The sequence below is a fragment of the Phaethon aethereus genome (assembly GCF_964289735.1).
Source record: "Phaethon aethereus genome assembly, chromosome: 7".
In the NCBI taxonomy this organism is placed as follows: Eukaryota; Metazoa; Chordata; class Aves; order Phaethontiformes; family Phaethontidae; genus Phaethon; species Phaethon aethereus.
In genome coordinates this window covers 4,961,173-4,985,687 of record NC_138583.1, presented here as the reverse complement: position 1 = coordinate 4,985,687, position 24,515 = coordinate 4,961,173, and the positions used below count along the sequence as shown (strand labels likewise).

The following is a 24,515-nucleotide window of genomic DNA, read 5'->3' as shown; positions in this document are numbered from 1 at the left end:
GCCCTCGGTGGGATCTCCTGCGGATGGGCAATGTTAGTAAATTCACAGGGTTTGGCGGTGACTGGGGCAGGCAACCTGGAGCCAGCGCAGTTACGGCGAGGGGGAGAGCCGGGTGCTTTACTCCCCGGGGGGGTGACTACCCTGGATCATGCCAGGCACCCAAAGCATCGTCCTCTTAGCTTCGAGCCCTACCTTACCAGCCAGGTTTTGGGGTGGTTTTTATTTGTTTTGATGTGGGTTTGGGGTTTTTTTTGTTTTTTCCCCCCTCAGTTTTCCGTTCCTCCTCAGCAGTGGCAGAGTAGAAGGTGCCATCTACAGGCACAGCATCCACACAGCAGCCCTCCGGATCGCTCGCCTCCTCTGGACGTGCCCCTCCTGTCGCATGCCACCATAGCCGTTGCTGTGTCACCTTCCCTGCCGCGTGGTCTCCGAGTTGCGTGTCCAGGTTGTCCGCTTTTGTGGTCAGGGGCTGCCCAGAGCGCCGTGCCGGTTAGAAGATGACCTCCTTCTTGGCCAGCTCTTGGGCAACCCTGCGTGTAACCTTGACGGGCGGCAGCCCAGGAGGAGCAGCAGGACAAAAACACAAGGGAAAGGTGATCACCGCTGGCACAGTTGGGAGGGAAGGACCAAAGAGGACACAAAGTAAAGTTGGACGGCCACTACTCACTGCCTGGACGGCCGAGCTCAGACAGTTGTGGTCAACGGCGTTAAATCCGGCTGGTTGCCGGTCACAAGCGGTGTTCCCCAGGGCTCGGTTCTGGGGCCGGTCGTGTTCAGTATCTTTATTGATGACCTGGATGAGGGGATCGAGTGCTCCCTCAGTAAGTTTGCAGATGACACCAAGCTGGGTGGGAGTGTTGATCTGCTGGAGGGCAGGAGGGCTCTGCAGAGGCATCTGGACAGGCTGGATCGATGGGCCGAGGCCAACTGTATGAGGTTTAATAAGGCCAAGTGCCGGGTCCTGCACTTGGGTCACAACAACCCCTTGCAACGCTACAGGCTTGGGGAGGAGTGGCTGGAGAGCTGCCCGGCGGAAAGGGACCTGGGGGTGCTGGTCGACAGCCGGCTGAACATGAGCCGGCAGTGTGCCCAGGTGGCCAAGAAGGCCAACAGCATCCTGGCCTGTATCAGACATGGTGTGGCCAGCAGGAGCAGGGAAGTGATCGTGCCCCTGTACTCGGCACTGGTGAGGCTGCACCTCGAATCCTGTGTCCAGTGTTGGGCCCCTCACTACAAGAAGGACGTTGAGGTGCTGGAGCATGTCCAGAGAAGGGCAATGGAGCTGGTGAGGCATCTGGAGCACAAGTCTGATGAGGAGCGGCTGAGGGAACTGGGGTTGTTCAGTCTGGAGAAAAGAAGGCTGAGGGGAGCCCTCATCGCTCTCTACAACTACCTGAAAGGGGATTGTGATGAGGTGGGGGTTGGTCTCTTCTCCCAAGTAAGTAGTGATAGGACGAGAGGAAACGGCCTCAAGTTGCACCAGGGGAGGTTTAGACTGGAGATTAGGAAAAATGTCTTCACCGAGAGAGTGGTCAAGCATCGGAACAGGCTGCCCAGGGAGGTGGTGGAGTCGCCATCACTGACAGTGTTCAAAAAACGTGTGGATGTGGCACTTCGGGACATGGTTTAGGGGCCATGGTGGTGTTGGGTTAAGGGTTGGGCTTGATGATCTCAAAGGTCCCTTCCAACCTTAATGAATCTGTGATTCTGCGGTTATGCAGTTGCCTTGGGGGAAACCTGGAGAGCACTTATGCTGCTCACCGAGAGCCCCAACTTCCAGACCCATGGGTCTACCTGAGCTGCTCAGGCCCACGATCTGCTCCTTTCCTGTGTTGCTCTGCTCTTCCAGTTGCCTCTCATTTAATCCATTTTGGCTGGGCTCGCGCACCTAGAATTTGGGGAGGTTATGTCAGGAAAATAGGAAATTGTAGGAAGTAGTACAAAATAACACCAAATAAATTCTCCTCTATATGACTACGGGACAGTCAGAGGGGACCCCTGACCGGCTGGAGTGAGGGCACATGCACGGGAACATGGGCTTGGCGTGGAGGTACTTGCACTTTGGCTGTGAAGAGCTGTTGCTGCTGTTTAAGGTCAAAAACGAGGCTAGCAGGTCTCCAGGGTGATGCATTTAAAACAGCAGTCGGGTCCTTAAGATGGAGAGGCAACGGGCCAACCCTGCATTGCTGTCAAAGCTGCCAAGGTTGCCCCCAGTAGAGGTGCAGGAGAGCTCTACCCGCCTCGCCAAGCCGAGGGCAACGCCGGAGCGCAGAGCTGACGGCGCGCTCGCTCCTCGCGCGCAGCCGTGAGCCCGCGGCTCGCTCCCGCTCTACAGCCCCTTCCCAAACCCCGGCCCCCCGCCTCATTATTAAAAGCGTTTGTCAAAGCGGACGCCCCGTCCCGCGCTGCCGGGTAGCCGAAGCCGTGCCGCGCAGAGTTACCAAACCCGGAATCGCAACCGAGCTGGGGGGGTGTCCGTACGCCCCGTCCATCGGCGAGCGGGGATGGCAGAGGCAGCAGACCCGCCGGCTCGCTCCGCTTTGCCCAGCCTGCTACGGGCACGCCGGAGCCCGCGCTCAGCCGGCCACGGGTGCTCTACCCCCTCCCCGCCACGGCGTGATAAATTAAGAGGAAAACTTTCTCGGCTCGGTTTGCTCTCCCAGCGCCGCCCAACAGAGCGCAAGCCTGCCTAATCAGAAGCCACCGTCCTCCGCCATCTGTTTGGAGCCTAATTACAAATGCAGAAAAATAATGTGCTCCACAATTGCACCAGTAAATGCTGTAAATGATTTAAACGCGTGCATATGTTCCCTGCAGAATTCAGCACGCATCTGCGACTTCTCCTCGCGTTAGGCACACAAATCAAGGGAAAAAATACCCAGATATGACGAACAGCGTGTCCCTAGGATGGTGATTTTTATCCCCCTTTTTTTTTTTTCCCCCCTGCTGGCATGGCAAACAGGGCTTTTTTCTAACAATCCATTCAACAGCTTTTTCTTTGCTTCCATTTTAAAAACTGCTTATCGCCGTCGTGTAAATATAGTACAAATTACTCCATAAAACGTGGAAAAGGAGAAGAGCAGCCGGGCAAGCCTGCAGCTGGCTGGCGAGCTTTCAAAGCCGAGGTTTTTTTTTTTTCTTTTTCCCTCTGGGACGGGATCAGCTCAGCTCATCCGCTGGGCACCCCGAGCCCCTGCCGAAGACGACGACCGCCGGCGTTTCGGGCCCTTGGCTCGCGGGCCCCGCTCCGGGAGGATGCTCGCCAGGGGCACGCCGCAAAGCTGGGGAGGCTGGCAAAAGCGGCACCCCCCCGGGCGCCAGCGTGGGCCGAGGGGAACGAGGGCCGAGAGCTAAAATACCTTGGAACGGGTCTTTTCCGCGGCGGCGGAGGGCGAGGCGGCCGCGTTTTGGAGGGGCGGGGGCCGGAGAGCATCACCCCGTCCGTGGTGGGGTGAGGGCTCTCCGCGCGCTCGCCGCAGCCCGCGGGGCCAGGCAGAACGGGGCGCTGCCCGGGGACCCCGCTGCCCGGGGACCCCGCTGCCCACGCGAACGAAGCCGCCACGGGGCGGTAAACGAGCGCGAGGTCAGGGGACCGCCGGGGCTCGTTAGGAGCTCCGTCAGGATGCCGGGGACAGGCAGGGATGCAGGGATGCTCCGTGCTGCCGGGTACCGCGTACCACCACCCCCGCTCCCGCCGTCGAGCCGCCGAAGGCAATCCCACCGCAGCCGGCAGGACGAGCCCTACCCCAAAACACGCACAACGGAGCGGCCGACAGGCAGCGGAGCTTCTCCTTGGTCTCCACCAAGGCCACGCTGAAGGGTAAGGGACGTTGCTTCGATGATGCTTCCGCCGCCCGAGGGGCGATAGCGCTGCGCCAAACCTCGGGGTTTGGCCGAGGCTGGTGGCACGGGTGGAGACGTGGCGGCATTTCTACCCCGTGGGGCGGAGAGACGGTGCCAACACTTGCAGCCCTGCCAGTCATGCTGCACTTCCTTAGCTTGAGCTCGTCGGTACGGCCCGGGCGGAGCATGGGATGCGATTTCGCCCCGGCACCATACAGCAGCACTTGCTTCCCCGCCGCTATATGCGACGCCCGGTAAATTACCCGTCCCCTCTTGCCGGGGGGGGGTCACCCACACGCTCGTGGCGCAGGCTGCCCGCCAGCATCCGTCCCCGCTCTGTACTCAGGCCTCGTTCTTGCCCAGTTTGCACCTCTATTGATTTTTCCCCTCGTTTCTCTAACTTTCCTTAGCTGAAAAGACTAAGGAAAGACATCAAAGACAAAGGATAAATTCCCTTCCTGCTTCCCCTGGCAGATGCAGTAAGTACACTCTTCACACCTACCTGCAGGTCATTTGGAGATCCTAAATTAGAATAACCTGGGCTCTCAAAGCAATTCTCTCTGCCATTTCCCTTCCCAGTGATTTCTCCGAGTCTACAATCCAAGCTGGGAGAGAAGGGTGACCGGAAGGAAAAATGCAAACTAAAAGCGCGTGCATCGGCGCGTCTCCAAGAGAAATCACTTCAGACACCAGCAGTTGCACACTATCAAGAATTAACTTTATTCGCAACGGCACCGGATAATCAAGTTCTCTCTCAAGACGTATCCGGTCTGTAACGTGAGGGCGAGGATCGGCAGAGGCGCAAAGCAGCCGGCAAACGAGCAGAACCTCATTATACCTGGGACCGGAGGAAAACGTATGAGTTGAGGAGAGCAGACCACGCGGCGCGCTCTCGAGTGGGAAGCGCTGAAGGCCACAAAGGGACACTTGGGTTGCCAGCGCAAGACTGGCTCGGGCTCTTCACCACGACTCGGTCAAGTGGGAGACGGGGAGAGAGCACCCGCTAGCGACCCATTCTTGACGTATTTTCCACAGATAGCATCCCTGAGGCATCAGCTGTAGTGCCAAGTTACGCCATTACATCCTCGCTCACCAGTTCACCTCTCCTAGACCATAAATCCACGCAATAATTTTATTTATTTGGTCCAGGCTGCATTTGCATATGGAAGTTTAAGTGGCTTTAAAAGCCGGTCCCCTTTGGGTGGGCCATCTTTGTGGGTGTTACAGTAGCTCGCCCCTCTGAAAGCATCTGGAGACCGTATGCCGCCTGCCTACCTAAATTAATCAGCTTTCTGCCGTGAAGACCAGATCAGAGCCTCTCAATACCGCTCCATGGCTTTTACGGACCCTCCTCAACGCAGACTAAAGGCACCTTAAAAACCTCCGGTTAGGACCACTTAGCATTTCGCTTTCCTTGGGGTTCGGCCACAGACAGGCAAGTTACGAGTCCACAACCATCCCGCCGCGGCCACAGCAGGAGAAACGGTCTCAGCTGGGCCACGACATGCATCCCCGGGACTAGCAGCACCGCGCCGGGCGCTCCCCGAGACCACCCAAATGCTGTAGGGCTAAACTCTTAACGAAGAGGCAGCAAAACCCAAGGCGCCCTCAAAAGCCCCGGTTTCGGTTTAAGCCCGGCGTGGTGGCACAGGCGAACCACCCTTGCCCGCCGGCACTTCCCCGTGCCCCCCATGCTCCCCTGAGCTCCCCGGGGAGGACGAGGCTTTTTTGTTCCTTTTGCTCCGGTCAAAGTGGGGAGTGACAAAGGACCTCCCAAAGGCAGGGGACACCCCTTTCCAGAAGGGGGACTTTCCCCCTGGATGAGACCCCCAGCCCAAGACACAGCATGCCTGGCTTTTGGGGGAGGAAAAAACCAAAAACCCTAAATACCCGACAGCAGCACGGCGAATCGAGGGCATCCCCGCCCCGGCTGCTCCTCTACACGAGGTGGACAATGAGAACGGAGCAGGCGGACCCCACCGCCAGCCCCAGCGTGAGGTAAAACGTCATCACCACCCCCGCCGCCTCGGCCAGCTCTTTCGGCACGATCTTGGGGCCGTAGACGATGACCAGCGTCCCCAGGTAGCCGTTGCTCAGCCCCAGCAGCGCCGTGAAGACCACCGGGTAGACGTCTCGGTTGAAGACCACCGTCGGGACGTGAGCCCGGGGTTGGTAGTTGCTGAGGATGAAGAGAGGGAGGAAGATGGTCCTGAGGAGGACGAGGGCGGGCAGCAGCTTGCTCTTGGGGCCGGGGACCTGGATCCAGGCGGTGATCTGCCTCCCGCACCAGTCAGCGAAGTTGTACAGGAGGAAACTGGTGAGCGGCGCAAAGTACTTGGTGCTCCAGAGGCTTCCCGAGGCCTTGCTGACCGACTCGACGTTGGAGGAGAGAGAAGGGAAGATGATGATGGAGATGAAGAAGACGTAGAAGAGGCAGAAGCCGAGGAGGGCTGTCTTCTGCAGGATGGGCCGGAGCGGGGGGATGCCGGTGCTTCTCGCCAGGAAGGAGGGATTTGTGGTGCCTCCCGGCTCTTCCCCCTCCTCCGCCAAGCTGTCGGCCGGCACGGCGGCCAGAGACGGGCTCTCCTTCTGGCTGCTCAGGTAGTACCTGGAAGAGGAGGAGGAGGGAGATTATCAGCCACGCGTGTCCTGGGAGGAACTCCAGCCGAGGCTTGGAGAGAGGCTGGCAAGGCAGGGATGTCTGCCGGACCCAGCGAGGGCGGCTGCAGCGAGCCCGCCGCGCCTCCAGCTCCCACCTCAGGTGGGGCGGTGACCCCCGGGGACCCGCCGCCCCCTCCTCCCCACCGCCGGGGTCCCTTTACGCCCTCGGTGGTTCACGGGGGGACCCTACTGCACGCAGGCATTCGGGGGGGCCAGGGGGTTTCGAGCACCGACAAGACCAACGGGTCGCGCACGTCGGTGCGTGACGTTGCAGATACGGACACCCTATGGGGACCCACCCGGCTGGCCGCTGCCCGATTACAGCTCTCTGATGACGTCACGCATTCGGTCAGCCCCCGCGTCAGCGCCCTTCTGCCCCCCCCGGGGTGGCGGCTTGCCAGAAACTCGGCACGCGCCGGGGCGGGCACCCGGTTTCGGTCCGAGGTTTCGGTCAAACGGGGAAGCGCGGCTGGCGGCGGCGCAGCGCCGGAGCTGGAGCGCGTGGGGCGCGGGGGTGGTGGGACGCCGGGGGGTGACGGCGCGGGGACCGGCGCGGCAAGCATCCCCGGCAACCCCACCGGCACCGGCGGCAGCAAACCCCCGGCGGGACACCCACGGCAGGCTGGTGCACGCACCTGGAGTACTCCAGCCTGGGAAGGAGGAGGTACACCATGATGCAGACGACGATGAAGATGTCAGCGGTGAGGAAGTAAGCCAGGGCGCTGTCCGTAACGTCGGCCGCTGCTGCCAGGTCTATCACGGAGGCGACGGCGCTGATCGTGCCGCCCATGGCCTGACCTGCGTGGGGGACCAGAGGGCTCAGCGCCCAGGGCACGGGTGAGGGGCGTCGAGGTGGCAGAGAGCAACCCCAGCACCTCCAGCGAGGAGGGCTTCGGTGCAGAGGGGGGACCCAGAAACGGCAGCGTCCTCTTACTAACCCCCCCCGGTGCCCAGAACCCCCTCGGGAGCAGCAGCTCCCCCCCGTGCCCCACACCCCGGTTCCCCAAAGCCAGCTCAGGGTGCAGCCGCACACACCGCCTCGCCGCCACGTCCTCGCCTCGCAGCGGCACGGCTATTTGCGGGGCTGCATCGCCGCCCGGGTCCCACCCCGCGCCCGTTCCGGCGCGGCCGCAGCACTGCGCGAGGGACAGGATGGGACCCGGCCCGCCGGGCTGGCCTCTGCCGAGTCCTGCGGAGTAGGTCCAAACTCTGCCCACAGCCCAAACCTGGCTTCCCACCGGCAAGCACACACCACCACCCCTCTTCTGCGCTCCCCCCGACGGGAATTCAAGCACCGGCAACAGGTACGCCGTCTCGGGGACGCGGGGCTTTCCCGCTCCGGGCTAAACTCATTAAAACACTCCTGTCTTGGCCCTGGGACAAATTTCTCTGTCTCGATATTTTCCCCCCCCCCCCCGCCTCTTGGCTTTGCCAGCCGTTCCTCGGCGCATCCGTGACGTTATCAACCCTCCGGGGAGCTCATCGCTCGCGGCAATGCCGCGGGGGGGAGACAACGCAGGAGCTGAGGACTCCTCCAGCTGCAAAGAGAGGGGCCGGGGGCCGCGCCTCCTTCCCCCCCGCTCCCTGCGCAGAACGAACGGCCGAGCCGAGCCCTCGCGCCGGCTGGAGCTGCTCCGCGGGGCGTTGGCGGCGAAGGACCGCCGCTCTCCTGGTCTCTGCCGAGCCCCCAGCGCGTGGGCTTACGGGTATTTACAGAAACGAGAACGCCCGGCTCGCGTGACCCAGCGTGTTTCTCCTCCAGCAACTTCCCTTTATCTTCAAGGCCAAGTTAAGTTTCTAAAACAAACTCCCTGCGACCAAACGCCCGAGGCGGGAGGGAGAAGGAAACCGAGCGCCCAACCGCAGAAAACCCGAAGAGCACGAGCCCACCGGGACGGCGCGGCCGGAGGACACCGACCGGAGATCAGCGCCTGCAAGTTCTTCATGGGGAAGCGGCTGCTGAGGCCGAAGATGCTGCTGGTGAAGACGGTCGAGGCGCTGCTGACGACGACCACGCAGCCGATGGTGAGGGCGAAGAAGGGGGTGGTCCAGGCGGAGGTGTCAACCTTCACCAGCACCGTGATCACCAGGAAAACGGCCAGCATGACGAAGAGGGAGGACAGGATCCGGACGCTGGCGGGCACCCTGGGGACAAGGGGAAGGAGAGAGCTCCAACGCGAAGGCGCGGTGCAGAGGACACCAACTCCTCGGCTGCGAGAAGGGTCAAAGAAAATAAAGAAAGGCGGGGGGGGATGAGGAATAAAAAGTAATGATTTTTCTCAGAAGCCTTTCGACGTTAACTCTGCCATTTCCACTCTTGCCGTCGGTAGGACTAAGCCTACCAGCCCAAGCGAGCTGTAAATACCCATTTCTCCCAGAAATCTCCCAGAAATCTCTCCCCAGCGCGGGAGCAACGCACGGCGGGCCGGGTGAAAGCAATCCCGGGCACGTCGCTACAGGATAATGAGATATTTAGTTGCCTGAGCACGGAGGTTGCTTATCGCGCAGCCGGGGACCGGCCGGGCTGGCCCGGGCGCAGGACGGAGGGGCGAGGGAGCGAAGCGAGGGGCCGGGCCGGCAGCTGAGATCGAGAGATTAAGCACACGCCTCACAAATGAGGCGACGCTGACTTAGATTTAAGACAGGCTTGCAGCAAGGTCCTTTTCTTAACCCAGTTCAATGGCCGGTAGGACAAGAGCAGGGCGTTACGCCTGCCCGGACGTGCCTGGCTCTCGTCGTCCGCTTCCCCGGTGACAACGGTGGCATTTTTAGAAGGAAAGACCACATGTCCGCATACACGGACCTTCCTTCCCGAGGATTTACCCAAGGAATTTATTAGGGATTTATTTACGGTGGCGACAACTCAAACCAACTCCAGGACGGGGTGCTTCGCCCCGCTCGCGGCAGCCAGAGGACAGCACGGCTTTCCCGAGCTTTGCCTCCCCATTTTAAAGCTTCTCCCCGCCAGGCGTTTCCGGCGGAGCTGGGAACGACGGCTGAAGCCAGAGGAAGACAGGAGCGATGCGGGAAAGCCAGGGAGAGCCACGGCTAACAGACCCGGGAACGCAGCAGCACTTACTTATTGACGAGCAAGAAGTTTCCCATCAAGCACAGCACCGAGGGCACAGTCGAAGCGATGGAGATGTAACTCTCAAAGAAGTCCTGCCAGGAAACAAACAAACAAACAAACAAACAAAGAAACAAACAAAGAAACAAACAAAGAAACAAACAACCCCATTAGAAAAAAAAAAAAAAAAAGGAGAGAGGGAACAAGACATGAATTTCAGGTCCTAAATATGTCACGATACAGCAGACATGGGGAGTCACGATGCGGGTGTCCACCTCCTCGCATCGTAGCACATGCTGCCAACGCGGCTCGGGGCGAGAGGCGACGGGAATGGGCGATGGGGACCGCCCCGGGGCTGTCTCGTCCTGCAGCAGCCCTGGGGTACTTTAGGAAAATGGGGACGTGATAAATTCAGAAGCAAAAACGGCGAAGGCATTACCTGCCTCACCGCTGCGCCGACTCTGCGGGGCAGCAACCAAAATAAGGGGGTCTGAATTTCTCCGGATGGCTCCGGTGCCCTGGACCAACCCCCCTGAACATTTTACCCCACTTGAGGTCCGTGAGGGCCGGTTTTTATGAACAGCAGCATCAATTTTCCACAGCTAACCGCTGGAATCTCAGCCAGCAGGTAGGACGATGCTCGCAAAGAGAATGACCTACATATCCACCCCCATCGCGACGGGCTTTCATTTTCTGCAGTTACCCAGCTACAGAGACGGGGCCGCGTCGCGTCCGGGCACGGGAAGGCACTCGGCACGTTTTCTCCGCATGTTACGTTGGGTTTTTTGGGGGTTGTTTCCCCCCGCCCCCTCAGATTTGCACTGTAGTCTTTTAATCAGTTGACAAGCATGTTCATTTATCCTTCCCCACCAGGCGCTTTATTGTAAGCAATGGGAAATCTAATAATCGCTCCTGGAGGGTCCATGTAGACGGAGACACAGACGCCTGCACTTATGGCATCGGCTTGGCGAAGCAGGAGGCTCAGAGCTCTACGGCCATAGGATGAATTATAGGAGAAAAGACAAAATAAAATGCAAAGGTGGCTGCTAAAACTAAGACTTATTTACCAACCTACTTAAAAGAACCCCCCTCCCCAACCAGCCTGGGGACATTTCACGTACTTCCAAGTTAATTTTCATTCTCTGCTGGGGAGGAGAAAAGACTTTGCAATGCTTTCCACCAAGCAGAAGCGTACTTGAAGTAATCCAGCAGAGATGCTGCGTTTCGAGCACCCCGGGGAAACGTTCATTCATTCCCAGCAAACGTGCTCACACCAGCGGTGGGAAGAGAATTAGGGAAGTATTTAAAAAACTGAGGAGCCTGCACCGCACGGGGAAGCTTTACCTTGCCTTACCCATGGCCAAACCCTACTGGAAAAGAAAAGCCAAGTAGAAAGGTTTCACTTGTGGTTGTTTCTGTGGGGAAAAAAACCCCAAGGGAAGCCCTCACACCACATTTTTGGCCCTGTATTACCTCCAAACACACTGCCGTGATACTCGGCACACGCTCGGCACCTTAACGAAAACCAACCCTGAAGAAGAACGAAGCATGACGGTGGCAAATCGGTCACCGGCATCGGCCGGCGCTGCTGAGAGGCTTTTGCAAAGTAGTTTTTATTCCGCTCCAGCCCGGACTCGGCAGCCGGGCTCCTGAAAAGCAGCCCCGGTCCAGGGTGGCGGCTGAAGGCACCGGAGCGTTACCTGGAGCACGAAATCAGCAGCGGCGGGGCAGGCGGGAGCCAGGAGCGGGGCGCTGCGTCTTTCCGGGGTCGAGCTCCGTTTGCAGGTAAGCCCTCCTGCCGCAGCACCGCGGCTCGCCATCCCGGGGCAGAGACGCGGTCGACTGGTTTGGTTTTGGTCGGATCGACCGCCACGGAAAAGCCAGGCTGCTTTTCAACAGGGGAAGTAAAAAGCATTGCGCCACGGCCATACAGAAAGAGGAAAAAACCAAAAAAACAAAAATCTTTTTCGACACCATAATGGCGGATCCGACCAGGAACGCAGCCGCGCGAGAGTTTTTTAGGAAGAACTTCCTAAATTTCAAGAATTGCCCTGGAGAAGCCTGAGGTAGAAGGCGTGAGGAGAGGGTGGGACGCAGGGAACGTGGCGGGACGCCGTGCCACGTGGTGGCGGAGCACCCTTCGCCCGCTCTCTGAGCACCCCTGCTAGCACAGGGGCAGCCGATTCGTGGTCTTCGGGCACCACGGGGGCTTGGTCTCCATCAGTTTAACCCACCCAGTACCTCGATTTACACCAGGACTTCAGCATCCCGGTACCAGCACCCTCGGTGACGCTCTGCTTCCTCCCCATCAAAAACGCAGCCGGCTCAACAACTATTGAAATTAAAACAGCCGTGGATGCCGCAATGGCGTGAGAAATCATCGAGAAAGGGTGGGTGTCACACCTGGCTCTATGTTTATATAAAAAGAAAATGTGCCCAAACCACTTGAACGAGCTCGGCAACAGAAGGATGCGGCCTCGTCGCGCCGACGCTTTTTCCAGCCACAAAGAAATAGCAGTGCTTTGTCGGGGGGCACAGGGAAATAATCTTGCCGTGGCAGAGGAGCAACAGAAGGCGGCTTTTTGGGGGAGAAAAAGAGCAGCCACCAAGCCTGCTGCCCCAAGGCCGGCTCATCAATTGCCCCGTGACAAGCTCCTCATCCCATATGCCAAAAGCCAGATGTTGATCGCTGCAAGGAGATACTCTGGTCACAGCTGCCAGATGTTGAAGGAAAAGCAGGAAAACATCCGGAGGGCTCGAGACTAGCGCAAAGCCGCGCGCTCCGGGGCCGGTGCTCGCGCCGAGCCCTGCTGCCGCCTCCCAATGCCGCGCCGCGCCAGCCAGCGCGAGGGAGAAAACGCCCAAAACCTGTTCGATGCCTCATCGCGCAGCCAGAAGTTCAGGGTAATTTTTCTCTCAGCCCGCGGGGAGTCGCGGCCGAGGCCGGCTGGAAAAAGCACAGAGCCCTGCGGGGCTCAGGGGCCCATCAAGCATGAAGTACACAAAAAATAAAATAAAATAAAAAAAAAAAATCATGAACAGATTTTTACCTTGCACCGTACAAACTGTCCTTGCTTATGGGGCAGGTAAAGCCACGGTTTTTTTTTTTTTTACTATGCACCTGAAACCTTAGCACTTCAAATACAGCTAAAAGACAGACCACAAAGCGTTACGCCTTTTAGTTTTAAGCATCTTGCTTGCTACTCTTTGCGCTCCCCAAATAAACCCCTACCTCAGGTTTGCAGGAGGCAGAACCCCAGAGGACATTCACTCACCTTCTGGGGAAGCGGAGTGGGGGGAAAAAAAGGCAAATAAAGAAGGAAAGAGGCTTTTTTTTTTTTTTTTCCTGACTTGAAAGCAGCACACTCACCCGCAGATCGGCCGCTGCCCGTCCTGCCGGGCCTGCCTGATCCGAGCAGTTTTGCAGCTTGTACATCCAGTAGTGCTTTGCCGTGATGAAGAAATTCCAGGGCAGCAGGGACCCGATGCCCAGGAGGAAAAAAATAACGTAGGCCCCATGTAAGCGGTCGCTCGGCTTTTGCTGGCTGTACCTGTTCACCGAGGGCTCCGCGATCGAGGGCTGCGCGACCAAGGGCTCCTCGTCCGGGGGAACGCCGCTGGCTGCCGGCTGCATGGTGCCGCGACGCTGCCGAAACCAACCACCGAAACCAAAGGAAAAAAACAAAATAAAAAGAGATATTATCGCGCGAGGGGGGTCCCTCCTCCCACGGCCGGCCGTGCAGCCGGATGAGTGGGCTGAACCGGCTCGGCGCGGCGACGGCTGGCTCCGCGCAAGGCGTGGGAGCGGGCACCCGTGTTCCCCTCCGTAACCCGTAATTAACCCGTCCCCCTTGGCCTTGCAAATGCAGGAAACCTCAGCGCGCACGAGGCTCAAATCAATTAAATACGTAGATAAATAAATAGAGCGGAAATAAATTAACAGCTTTTAAACTAAACAAGGCCACCGGGCTGCGCGGAGCGACCCGTAAACTCACGCCGGGCCACCGGGCTTCGCGGACCGGCTTGTAAACTCCTAGAGCATCGTCACGGCTCATGCCAAATTGACTCATAAACCAGCGTCGACGTCACCGGGCTTTGGATAACGACGCGCAAACTAACGCCCCACCGGCGGCTTTTGCTGGGGCGGTTCGTGAAAGGGCCACGAGGGCCCGTGGCCGCGGGGGAAGGGGCCGGGCCCAGCGCAGGAAATGCCGGAAATCGGGGATTTTGGGGAGAAAAGAAAAAAAAAAGGGGGGGGGGGCAAAAAAGCCTTCAGTTTTAGGAGGGGGAAACGCCACGTCCCTCCCCGCCGCCCCTTCCCTCCGCAGCACTTACCGGGGGGGGACAAACGGCCCCGCCGCCGCCGGCCCCGCCGCCCCGCTCCGCCCCGCCGGGGCTGGCCCGGCGCAGCGCCCGCCCCCCCCAACCCCTTCTTCTCCCCTCCTTCTTCTTCTTTTTTTTTTTTTTTTTTTAATTATTTAGTCCGTCTGACCTCTTGCAGGCGCAGCGCAAGCAGCACGCTCCCCCCAGCCCCCCCGGGGGGTTTAAATGAGAAGCGTTCTCTTAAAAATCCGCGTTATTCAGGGCCTGGCTTACGGGAGGGGAATAACAAAAAGCTTCCCCCGCTCCCCCGGTCTGGTTTTTGGTGGAAGGCATCAAAGCGCAAATCCGTCAGCTGCTACCGAGGATGGAGGGCTGGGAACGGGGAGCATCTCCTGGAGCACGGGGGACCCCTCGCCAGAGCTCCTTTACTCGCTTTGCTTCCCGCAACGCCCTGTTGGGATGAACTTCGCTGTAAAAATCCTCCATGCCCTCCAAACTACTCTTTTAACGCTCACCGTGAGGGCACCGTGGGACTGGGAAGGAAAACACCATTAGCCTTCTTCCTCTGCCAGACTCTTCTTTCCCTCTCTCCTTCCCCAAAGGTGGGACACGGGAAGATGACAAACTGGTGGGGCCCCAGCTTTTCTGTAACCCCGCTACAATCAGACACCCTTTGGCACTTTGTTTGCATGTGTGTGGGCAACTAGTGGAGTTTTACACCTTCTGGCTCCTGCTGCCAGCTCCTTGCCTTTAGCCTTCCCCATCTCCACCGGCTGAGGTGGTTAGAACCAGCCTGGCCCTTGCTTTTTCCTCCATTGCACCTGTATCCAGCTTTTCTTCATCGAAGCAAATTAGCCTCCATTTTTCACAGAAGGTCCCAAGGTGGTCTAGTCTGGGGTTTTTTTTCCACGTACAGCTGCCTGGGGGACAAATGCAGACGGACCCAGGTGCCTCGTCTCCCAGCAGCACCAGCAGCGCACGTGCAGCCGGCCACTGCCCGGCAGCCTGGGCTAGCCACCACACACCGCCGGCTCCTCTGAGCCTTCGAGGAGAGCAGATCAGATGGCCTCAGCCACCCAGATGTGAAAACAGCCCAAGACACATGCACTGTCTACTTTTTTTTAAATTTTTTTTTAACCCCCCCCACCCGCCTTCACCAGCAAACAAGCAGAAGCACGCGACCAACCCACCGGCGACGCGCTGGGACGGAAAGGCTTTTAGAAGAGCACGCGGGTTTCTCTCCAGAGGTTTCTCCTTGGGATTTCCATCCGCGTTGACACGCCAGGCTGGGAGCGCACCTGAGGAGACGGCACAGCTCGTCCAAGCCGGTAACCCATCAGCTCGGAGGGATCCGCTTAGTATTTCCGACCTGCTGCTGCCTATCACGTGAAAAAACCCACCGCTGCGGCAGAGCCTCGGGTCGCATCAGCACACAGGGACCCCGACAGCCGAGCAGCCAACGCAAAGCCGGTCCACGCAAAGGCGGTCCACATGCCCCTCGAGTCGGTATCACCCACCCTCCGTGACGCAGACCCCCCGCCGCGGACTCAGGGCAGATTTTAGGGACACCCCTGTGCTCAAGGTGGGGTGCAGGCTGCTTCCCCCCCCCCCGCCTCGGCACCCCTTGCCGCCGTACGGAGCGGCTCGTGGCAAGTGCACGGGAAAAGCCCCTTCTGAACCTGCCGTGGGGACCGAGTTCAAGGTGTCAGCTGCAGAGAAGCGTCTGGGCCAGCTTGATTTCAAGGGGAATGAGCGAGCCGAGTATTTCAAGAGAACCTCAGATGAAATCGGTCGCCGGTTGGTCAAAGCTAGGCACAGATCTGGGCCCTTGGAAAGATGGGTTAGTGCAAAAGGCGTCTTTCGGGAGGCTTGGGAGGCTGAGCTGATATGCAAAGAGAAGGAAAGGCTATCGCTTCCGAGAAGGTACCTGCCTCAGCACCGTACCGGGAGCCGGATTGCCCAGCCTGGAACGTTGTGCATCTCTGCGTAGCTACGTTGGAATTCCTGCAGTGACAGGGCGGCAATTTTTTCCCCCCATTTCTTTCACCAGTCACAGAATCCCCACGCCTGCCCGGAGCAGGGACAACGTTGCCATCTCCTCATGGCACCTTGTCCCCGTCAGCCGGGCCAGGTGGGACCCTCACCTCGCCCTGGGACCCTCACCTCGCCCTGCAAACCCTCCCGGCTTCGCTTGCTCTGGCAGAGCCGGCGCCATGGGAGCGAAGGCGGGGAGCGGCGCGGCGGTGGTCCCAAAGCGAGGAGGCAGGGGTTGCAGGACAGGGATGCCCGAGTGGCGGAGCACAGCTCCGTGCTCCGTTCCCGCTTCCCAAATTAGGTACCCTGGTCCTTGCTGGAAGGGGCATCGCGTTCAGCAGGGCCGGCGGATATCCCTCGAGGAAGGAAATGAACTGCTCCTCTCCCGCCTCGTAATCACCCACGTGAGTCCGAAGCCAACCGTAAAGCGATCCCTGCAGCCCTTACCTCCATCGGGGACTCCGACAGCAACGTCCTCCTGCTGCCGGCGCTGGCGTTCCTGCGGCATCCGACCCAAAAACAGGTCGGAGGGACGCTGACGGGGATGCCCACGCTGCGGCCGCTGCTCGAGCTGGACCCGAATCCCTGCGGATGCTAAACCCAGCAGGAACTGGTGAGTGAGGAACATGAGAGGAGCGAGCAGATTGTTTCTTTTTTTTAATTATTTTTTTATTATTAGACTAGGAAATATAATTTATTGCATAAAAATTATTTTGTTACAATAGGAATGCTAAACTTTATTTACAGTTCTTTAGTTTACAGAATTAAACAGATGCGGCGTTAGAGGATGCCACCAGGCCCATCCCCTGGACATATAAATATGGAAACAGATTGCGGAGCAAGAGGCGGACACTGGCGGCACGACACGGGCCGTGGGTTTGCCTTTGCCAAAACGCCCGGCTGGAGAAAGCCCCGGTCGCAGAGGGAGCCACGGAGGGCTCCTGGCAGCTGGCACCCATGGGAGATGGGCGCAGGCGCTCGGAGGACCGGGGTGGGGGGCAAATCCTGCCTCCTCCCTCTCTTGCTCCCGACGCCAGGTTCCCTGGTCTGAAAAATGGGGAGAACCCCCCCCCCAAACATGCACCTCGGTGGATCCAGGCGGCTGCTGCCCACCGAAAGGAAGGGGAAGACAAACGCGGACGGATGGGGATGGAGGCAGAGGCGCCCGCGGGCGGCACGGACGGACGGACGGCACGGACGGATGGACGGCGCGGAGTGACCCGCAAACCAGACACAGCGAGAGGGACGGCGAGAGAGATTCAGACGCGACCCGAAGGAAGAGCACCTCGCCTCACGGAGAGCACCGTGGCGCTGAGAAAGGAGCCCTATAAAACGCCGGCAGCCGGGCCGACACACCAGCCCTTCGTTTCCTTCCAAATTCACTTATTCCCTCCCCCAGCTCAGAGACGGGGTCTCAGAAATCGGATGCTCAAACGCGACCTAAAGGACAGATAAAACCCGCCGTGACGCAGAAGTCTTCCCACCCAGCACAAATGACAAAAACCTCCCCTTTCTCCCACAGCCGTGAAAACCCAACGAGAAAGGAACCCTGGAGACCCCGAAACGCAGGAGGGAGCGGCTCTCCGCGCTCCGTCGCCGCTTCTAGAGCTGCCGCGGGGAGCCGGACCCGCGCCCCAGCAATGCCGAGCACCCCCCCGAGCTGCCCGGGGAAGGCGATGCTCGCGCTCAGGGCAGGGCTCCCCGCGTCCGCTCCGGTCCCCGGCACGCCGCAGGATGCCACGGGTGTCCCGCCGCCCCGGTCCGGGGCTTCGCAGCCGGCAGCGCGTCGCGGCCCAAAGCAGGACCCGCTCTCAGACCCTGCTCTTAATACTTCCACTGATGGGGAGAATCCACAGCCTCGCCGCGTGGCCTCGTCTAATCCTGAGCTTACCATCCCCTTCCTATTTATTTTTTTTTTTTAACAACAGACAGATTTCTAAGATACAGCACTCGCCGAGTAACTATTTCTACCTGCAGGCAATTTTTACCTTCACTGAGACACCGTATCTTTGTGAGGACCCTCGTTCCTGCCTACCCCTTGATGACTTTCCATTCATCCCACAGCTTCTCCGTCGTTATAAAAAGTTTATTACAGGAGGGAAAGACAAAAAAAAAAAAAGGAGCTGCAATGAGAGGATGGAAACCCGATCACCGCTTACACCGCCGTCCCTCGCATGAAAACACTCAGCCTTGGCTCACAACCGGGAGATACTGCGGCCTCCCTCCCCAAATCCCCGCCGAAATACTGCATCAAAAACCGGGCACGAGCGCACGGACCCGGGACCGAGGCGGCTTGCCGGGGGCCGCGTCCCGACCCGCCAGCCCTCTGCTCTGCCCGGGCCCCTCCGCAAGCTGCTCACCTCCCTTCAGGCCCCAGGACTGAATTCTTTGGTTTGGACTGAAGTTCGGTAAACGAAGGCGGCATCATCCTGAAAAGCTTCCCCCAGGGAAGAAGTCGTTAAAAATACCCATATCTGGACGTACTTCCCCCCGCCCCGACCCTAAATGCAGGGCAGCACCCCTCAGCCCTCCCTGCAGGGGGGAAGGGGCGTTTGCAAGGGAAAAAAATCTTGGGGAGGGTCTCAGCTAGCCCGGAACCAGAGGGGCGTAGAGGCACTTCACCCTACGGGCTCCCCGGGACATGTAAACACGTTTTGCTCAACTTGGATCGCACTCTTTTCCCTACAAAAGTGTCTTCACCGAAATCTCTCTCCTCGCCACCCTGACCACAGCAACGCTCTTGCTCACACGCACAAAAAAGATGTATAAATCTGTCTTTTTTTTCTTCTTTTTTTTTTTTTTTTTTTTTTTTTTTTTTTAAAAAGGACTCATCCAAAGATCTGGATAATAAATTATTTGCGTTTCCTAAGAAACTTTTTTTTTTTCCTTTTTTCTTTCTTATTTGCCTTATTAAGCTGTCTGAAGCTTTTGACAGAAGTAAGCCGTTCGCCTAGATTGTACTCGTCTCTCCAACGCAGAAATGCTATTAAAGGAAGAGGAAGGGAACCCAAACAAAGGAGGAGAAGGAAAGCCCCCATCCCGACTCGAGAAGGCCTAATTCTTCCCCGTGCCACGAGTGCCGCCGGCTGCCACCCTGGGGATGGCCGGGAGGAGGAGGAGGAGGAAGAGGAATGCTGCATAACACTTGAATTGCTTGTAAACGCTGAGGATGGGTCTCCAAGGCTGACAGTGATGCGGAGAGGGAGGGAAAAGCGACAGCCTCGGCCCTTCCTCGCTCAGCCGCTGCCCAGGGATGGATGTGCCTCCCCCCGCCGTCGGGGAAGGGTCCTCCCCTTCGTCCTCCCGTCCCGCCAGCCGCGGGGAGCATCATCAGCAGTCGCCCTCCGTGGCCATGACCACCAGCATCTCGCTCTTGCCCATCTCTTCTAAGGCACTGGCCAGGGTGTTGAGATCGCCGTCGTCTTGGTGCTCGGCTTCCCATAAGTCCAGGAGCACCCCGGTGGGGCTGGCTTTGGTGGCAAAGTAGTTCAGATACCTGCGAAGGGGAAGCAGAGAGGAGGTCCAGGTTGGCGCGGCGCCCTTCGGGGATGGAAGGATGGAAGATGCTGGAGCAGCAAACCTGTTTGCAATGCGAACCCCGGGAGATGCCACAACGCAAATGCCAAGGCCCTTGAGACATCATCTTCGATTTTTGATACAGGCATCCGCGCAAAAGCAATGCAAGCTTTGGTTTGCTGAAATTAGCCTCCCTTCCTTCGGTCCTCGGAGGTGAACCCGGACAGGAACAGCCCAAGCACGGACCCAGATAAATAAGGGCTAGTTCAAAGTGACAAGAGAACCCGGGACCGTGGCACAGACAGATGCAGCGACATAGATGGGTATAGCTGTGCATAGCTGTATCCATATTTATGGATGGGCCTGTGCAGCTGGACATCACCTAGTTGGATGCACTGCAGCAGGGAGCGGAGCAAAGCCCCCCTGCCCGGGGTGCAGGAGGGGAAAGCAAAGCACGAGGAGACCCACCGGTCCATGGAAAGCTTCTGGGCAAGAAGTCTCCAGTCGTTTCCCCTGGAGTTGGGGGCATCCAGGCTGTTACAGATCTTCTGCCGGATGGAGAGGGGGATTTTGAAGGCGTAGGGTCCCAGCTGGGTGGTGGTGGTGGCACCGCTGTGGTGGGAGCGGAGGGTGTCGAAGGAGCTGGCGTGCTGCAAGGGGAGGGATGGGGCGAGACATTGCAGCGCGGAGCGGCTCCCCAGCACGTCCCCTTGCTGTCTCCCCATCTCCCCACCGCTCACCTCTCCCAGCGTGATGTGGAGCTGGAAGATCTGCCCTTCCCCTTCCACCTGCCGGACGCAGATCTTGCAGGTGAGCTCGGTGGAGGCCTGGCTGTACCTCTCCAGCGTGAAGGTGCAGTGCAGGGCGCGCTGGCTGCCGCTCCAGATGTGATAGAAGGGGATTTCCTGCAGGCCGCCAAAGCACGGGCTTAGCAAAGGCTCCAGCGGCTCCCTTGGGAGCTCCCACCTCCTCCGGCCACCCCACAGGGATGAGACGGGACAGGAGGACCCCACAGACAGCATCCCACCAGGAAGGACCACGTGAAAAACAGTCCCCCTTCCTCCTCCGTCCCTTTGCAATGCTCCCGGAGACAAGACCGGGGGAATCACAAGCCGGTGGTGCCTGGCTGAAGATGGTGTCCCCGGTCTGGGACGCCGGCTGCCCGCGCCTCGGCCCCTCACCTGGTATTTGGCCAGCAGCTTGCTCCTCCACAGCGCGTGGGGGATGTCGTGGATGGAGAGACGCAGGTTGTGGTAGCTGTCCTTGAAGGGCAAGGGTTTGGGCTCCTCCAGCAGGTACCCGCCCAGCGTCCGCTCCAGCTCCAGCACCTCCTGCGGGCAGCGGGACAGGCAGCGTGAGACCCCCGAGACGAGCAGGGGCCGCTTCTCTCTCCCCTTCCATACCCAAAGCCAGGCACGTTCCCGCCGAGAGAAGCCGGTGGCCCGCGGCAAGCCTTTGCCAGCCCAGCAGCTGCTCCCCAAGAACTTGCCCACTGGCCTCACGCACCAGCCCCACCTACAACTTGAACCTTTTAGAACACGCGGGCATGGGTGTAACGCCCCTCTCCTCCTCAGACGGCGCCGAGGCCCAACAGCAGGGTCAGGCGCGCTCCCCAGGAGCGCCAGCCGATCTGTTAACACCACCCCGCTATGACCAGCAGCTCTCCCGAGGAGGAGGAGGAGGGAATCCAGGAGCCAGGGCGCTGCCTGCATCTCCACCTAGAGGCCCTGCAGCACTCCTGACGCCACAGGACACGGCACGGGGACTTAAACCAGGCAGCCAAAGCGTCAGAACTCGAGCTCCTCCTGCTGCGCTCCACGCTATCAGTGCCACAGAGCCTCCCAAGCAGGGGAGAGACACGTCTCCACTCAGGAGTAACAGGATCTATAGAACGACGAGGTAAATCACAGCAGCAAGTGGGGTTTTATTTGCGTAGGAGAGAGAAAGCCCAGCCAGCAGCAGCAGCACCTCTCGTGTAACGGCTGCGGAAAGGGGCCCCAGTATAGGAGCTAAGCAACACCCCCGTTATTTCCTTCGGAGAGGGAAAGCAGTAAACACGCTGCTTATTTCCCTGTGGTCACTTTGCCGGCAGTTGCATCAGGTTGTCTGCTCCCTGGGGCCAGGCCATCCTGAGAGGGGACCAGGCAGCATCTCGCCGCCAGCGCGAACAGCTTTGGGGAGCAGGGGCGGCCCACGCCGGCGTCGCAAGGCGACGTTACCTTCAGAGCATCTGGCGTGTCCTCCAAGCAGTAGACCTTGAGGCTGTACTCCAGGGAGGTGCAAGCGGTGGGGGCGAAGATTGCCAGCTGGAGCCTCTTGATGGCTGACCTGGAGTAGGACTCTCCCACGAAGACGTAGGTGCCCAGCTGGTCTAGCAGAATGTGGCAGGACTTGGCTTCCAGCTGGCAGTAGCAGGGAGTGTTGAGGGTCTCCTCATCCAGGGTCACAACTTCCTACAGGGAGAGATGGGATATCAAGGCTGGGGGTCAGCTCATCGGCCGGGGGGGTTGCTAAGGACTGTGTCCCACAACGCTCACGGTCTTCGCTGGCTGCAGGGGCTGGGTTCCCACCTTACCTCCCAGTTTCCCTGGTGGGACTGTGTTTTCAGTTGGTAAATCCAATCCGAGGAGCCGACGTCGGCGCAGTGGGGAATGGTCAGGACGACGGGGCGGCACAGGAGCAAGCCGGTGGGACCGCAGGTCACCGCCGGGCTCAGCACCGTCTGCGTGCCTTCGGAGGGCAGGCTGGGGAGGGGAGAGGGGGCACCGGTTTTAAAGAAAGCCTCACAGTGGCCAACGAAAAGCAGAAGCGCGGGCGGCGCGACTTACAGGGCGCTCTCTGCCTTGTTGAGGACCAGGTACATCTCGTAGAACTTCCCTTGGGGGATGGCCCCGTGGGGCACCAGCAGACTCACCCCTAGCACGACACGCGCAGGCGTTAGTCACAAAACGAGGGAGAAACCACCCGGGAGAAACCATCCCTCCACCCCAGCCGGCGAGCACGAGGGCAGCAGCGAGCTAGGGCAGCCTGGGGTGCCCCAGGAGGAACATCTCCAGCTGTTCCTCAGCTGCACTGCTTGTAGGGAGAAGCCAGGCCACTGCATGAGACAGCAGAACCGCATGTTGGATCCTTTTGCAAGGCACTGGCCCAGGATCAATGGCAGGGCTGACCAGGAAAGTCCTGCGAGCTGTGACCCTGGCTTGGGAATGGCTTGCTGCCTTCCTCCCCTGAGCCAGCTTTGGGACAGCAAAGGTCTGCTCACGGCAGGCAGGTCTGCCAGGACAAGAGCAACTCAGCGGCCAAACGCGCCCTCCTCCCCAGCCCGGGGCTTACCGGTGCCCGGGATGGTGAGCCTTCCCCCCAGGTAGCCGAACGTGCCGCTGGCGCTGTTGCCGTGCTCCCGGGGCAAGCTGAGGAGATGCTGGGAGCCCAGGGCTTTGCCCCGCACGTTCGTGAAGTGGCCGTCCCTGGCGGCGTCCCCCGGGTAGGTGCCGGTGGCAGGGACCCCCCCCAGCAGGTCTGTCCCGTCGTGGAGCCCCGGCGAGGAGGAGGAGGCAGTGGAGGAGTTGTAGACCTTGATCTTGAGGTTGGGGAGGGCGTCGAGCAGGGGGGAGTTGGTCATGGGGATCTTGTCGGAGGAGTCCTGCAGGGCGTACATGGGGCCACGGTAGACCCCCGCGCTGGCCGTCAGGTCCGGCTGCATCGCGGGGTGCAGGAGCTGAGGGTTGTCTGCGGGGGGAGGAAGCACGGATCGCATGAAGGCGGCGGTGGAAACCAGGCAAACCCCAAGCAGAAGCACCGCGTGGCTGGAAGAGGTGCCCGCGAGACGCCCTCCTCGCCCGGCAAGGGAGGGAGGGTGCGCAGGGGGTACAACGGGCGCAGCGCCGGGCTACGTCCACCCGCCTTCCGCTTGGAAAGGAGCTGCTTAGCGTCACGGCTAAGCGAGGAGCGGCGTTCCGCGGCAAAACCCCACCGCGTCTGCCGTGCCGCGACTCCCGCCGCCACCGCCTGCCTGACCACCCCCACAGAGCCCTCGGCCTTCACAAATCAGGGCATTCCCCTAGAAAACGGGGGCTGGGGGTTCACCAGGGACCCGTCCTCTACGCGCTTCTGTGACTTGCAGCCAGACCCTCTGCCTGGGCTCGGGCCAGCGAGCGGGACCTGCACGGGCTACAGCTCTTACCATGCCGGGAGGTCTTGAAGTTGACGGGGTGAAAGCCACCGGTCAGGGCGGCTGACGAGTCTGTGATGTCGGTGTCGAAATCCCGGCATCTCCTCCGGTACACCACCACCCCCACGGCCATGAGGATGACGATGAAGACGAAAACGGCCACCACCAGCCCGGCGTAGAGGGCCACGTCACCCGTGGCCTCCAGCACTGGGAGGGATTGAAGAAATGGAGGTGAAACGGGGAGCACCAGAAACACGCGTCGAGACCCACCGGTGCTCCCCAACCCCACCGCCTGACTCGGGAGGCAGGCACGAAGGGGACGATGTGCCCTGCGCCCGCTGGAAAGGCTGTGGCAGGCGGATGGAGGCTGTTTTCTAAGCGCCGTCCAGCAGTCAGAGCGATGCCAGAGGACAAGATGGAGGTGAAACCCCTCCAGCCCTTGGAGGGCACCTCGCCGCGGCTCGTGCGAACTCTACCTGAGCGCCGAGACTCCCCGAAACGTTGGGTTTCTATAGCTCAGGTTCACGAAGTGATCAACCCTCGCATCCTAACGGAGACAACCCCTGGGAGCAAACGTCACGCCTGCCCGTGCGTCTCACGTACGGGTGCCTGAGCTACGCAGCCGTTGGGAAAGATGGGGCGTCACTGTACCTAGACAGACACCCCTCGGCTTCCCCGTCGCCCCTTCCCCTGCCACAAGGCTCGCGACCTTGACGCGCCTGCTGTATCTTGGGTATCTCTGCCCGGAAAGAGCGGGGTGAAGAGGGAAGGCAGAGCACGGTGAAGCCCTCAGCAGCGGGAGCGGAGCACGCTCAGCCGTCCTTCTCTCCTTCTCCCTCCACGCTCGCCCACATCTCTTGGGGTTCTACGGTTTCACGCTTGAGCGAAGCCCTGTCCTGA

The 24,515-nt window shown here is 59.7% G+C and overlaps 2 protein-coding genes across 2 annotated transcripts in view; both read right to left on the bottom strand.

Annotated features, from left to right (window-relative positions):
- Nucleotides 1-5,781: 5,781 nt before the first annotated feature.
- Nucleotides 5,782-14,431, bottom strand: SLC29A3 (solute carrier family 29 member 3; the record flags this gene model as incomplete). The annotated part of the gene is made up of 5 exons (XM_082001909.1): nt 12,942-14,431; nt 9,584-9,666; nt 8,423-8,649; nt 7,140-7,302; nt 5,782-6,451 (listed from the first exon to the last, which is right to left on the bottom strand). The coding sequence occupies exons 1-5, from the start codon at nt 13,203-13,205 to the stop codon at nt 5,782-5,784; spliced, it is 1,407 nt and encodes a 468-aa protein (XP_081858035.1). The 5' UTR covers nt 13,206-14,431.
- Nucleotides 14,432-19,258: 4,827 nt separating this feature from the next.
- UNC5B (unc-5 netrin receptor B) overlaps nt 19,259-24,515 on the bottom strand; it is a gene marked incomplete at its 3' end in the record, with an annotated part of 52,772 nt that continues 47,515 nt past the window's right edge. The window contains exons 9-17 of the mRNA XM_082002094.1: nt 23,628-23,822; nt 22,778-23,173; nt 22,273-22,360; nt 22,020-22,188; nt 21,664-21,897; nt 20,626-20,775; nt 20,185-20,349; nt 19,913-20,094; nt 19,259-19,424 (exon numbers count right to left, since the gene is read on the bottom strand). Of these exons, the coding sequence (XP_081858220.1) occupies nt 19,259-19,424; nt 19,913-20,094; nt 20,185-20,349; nt 20,626-20,775; nt 21,664-21,897; nt 22,020-22,188; nt 22,273-22,360; nt 22,778-23,173; nt 23,628-23,822 (1,745 nt within the window). The remainder of the gene's footprint in view (nt 19,425-19,912; nt 20,095-20,184; nt 20,350-20,625; nt 20,776-21,663; nt 21,898-22,019; nt 22,189-22,272; nt 22,361-22,777; nt 23,174-23,627; nt 23,823-24,515) is intronic.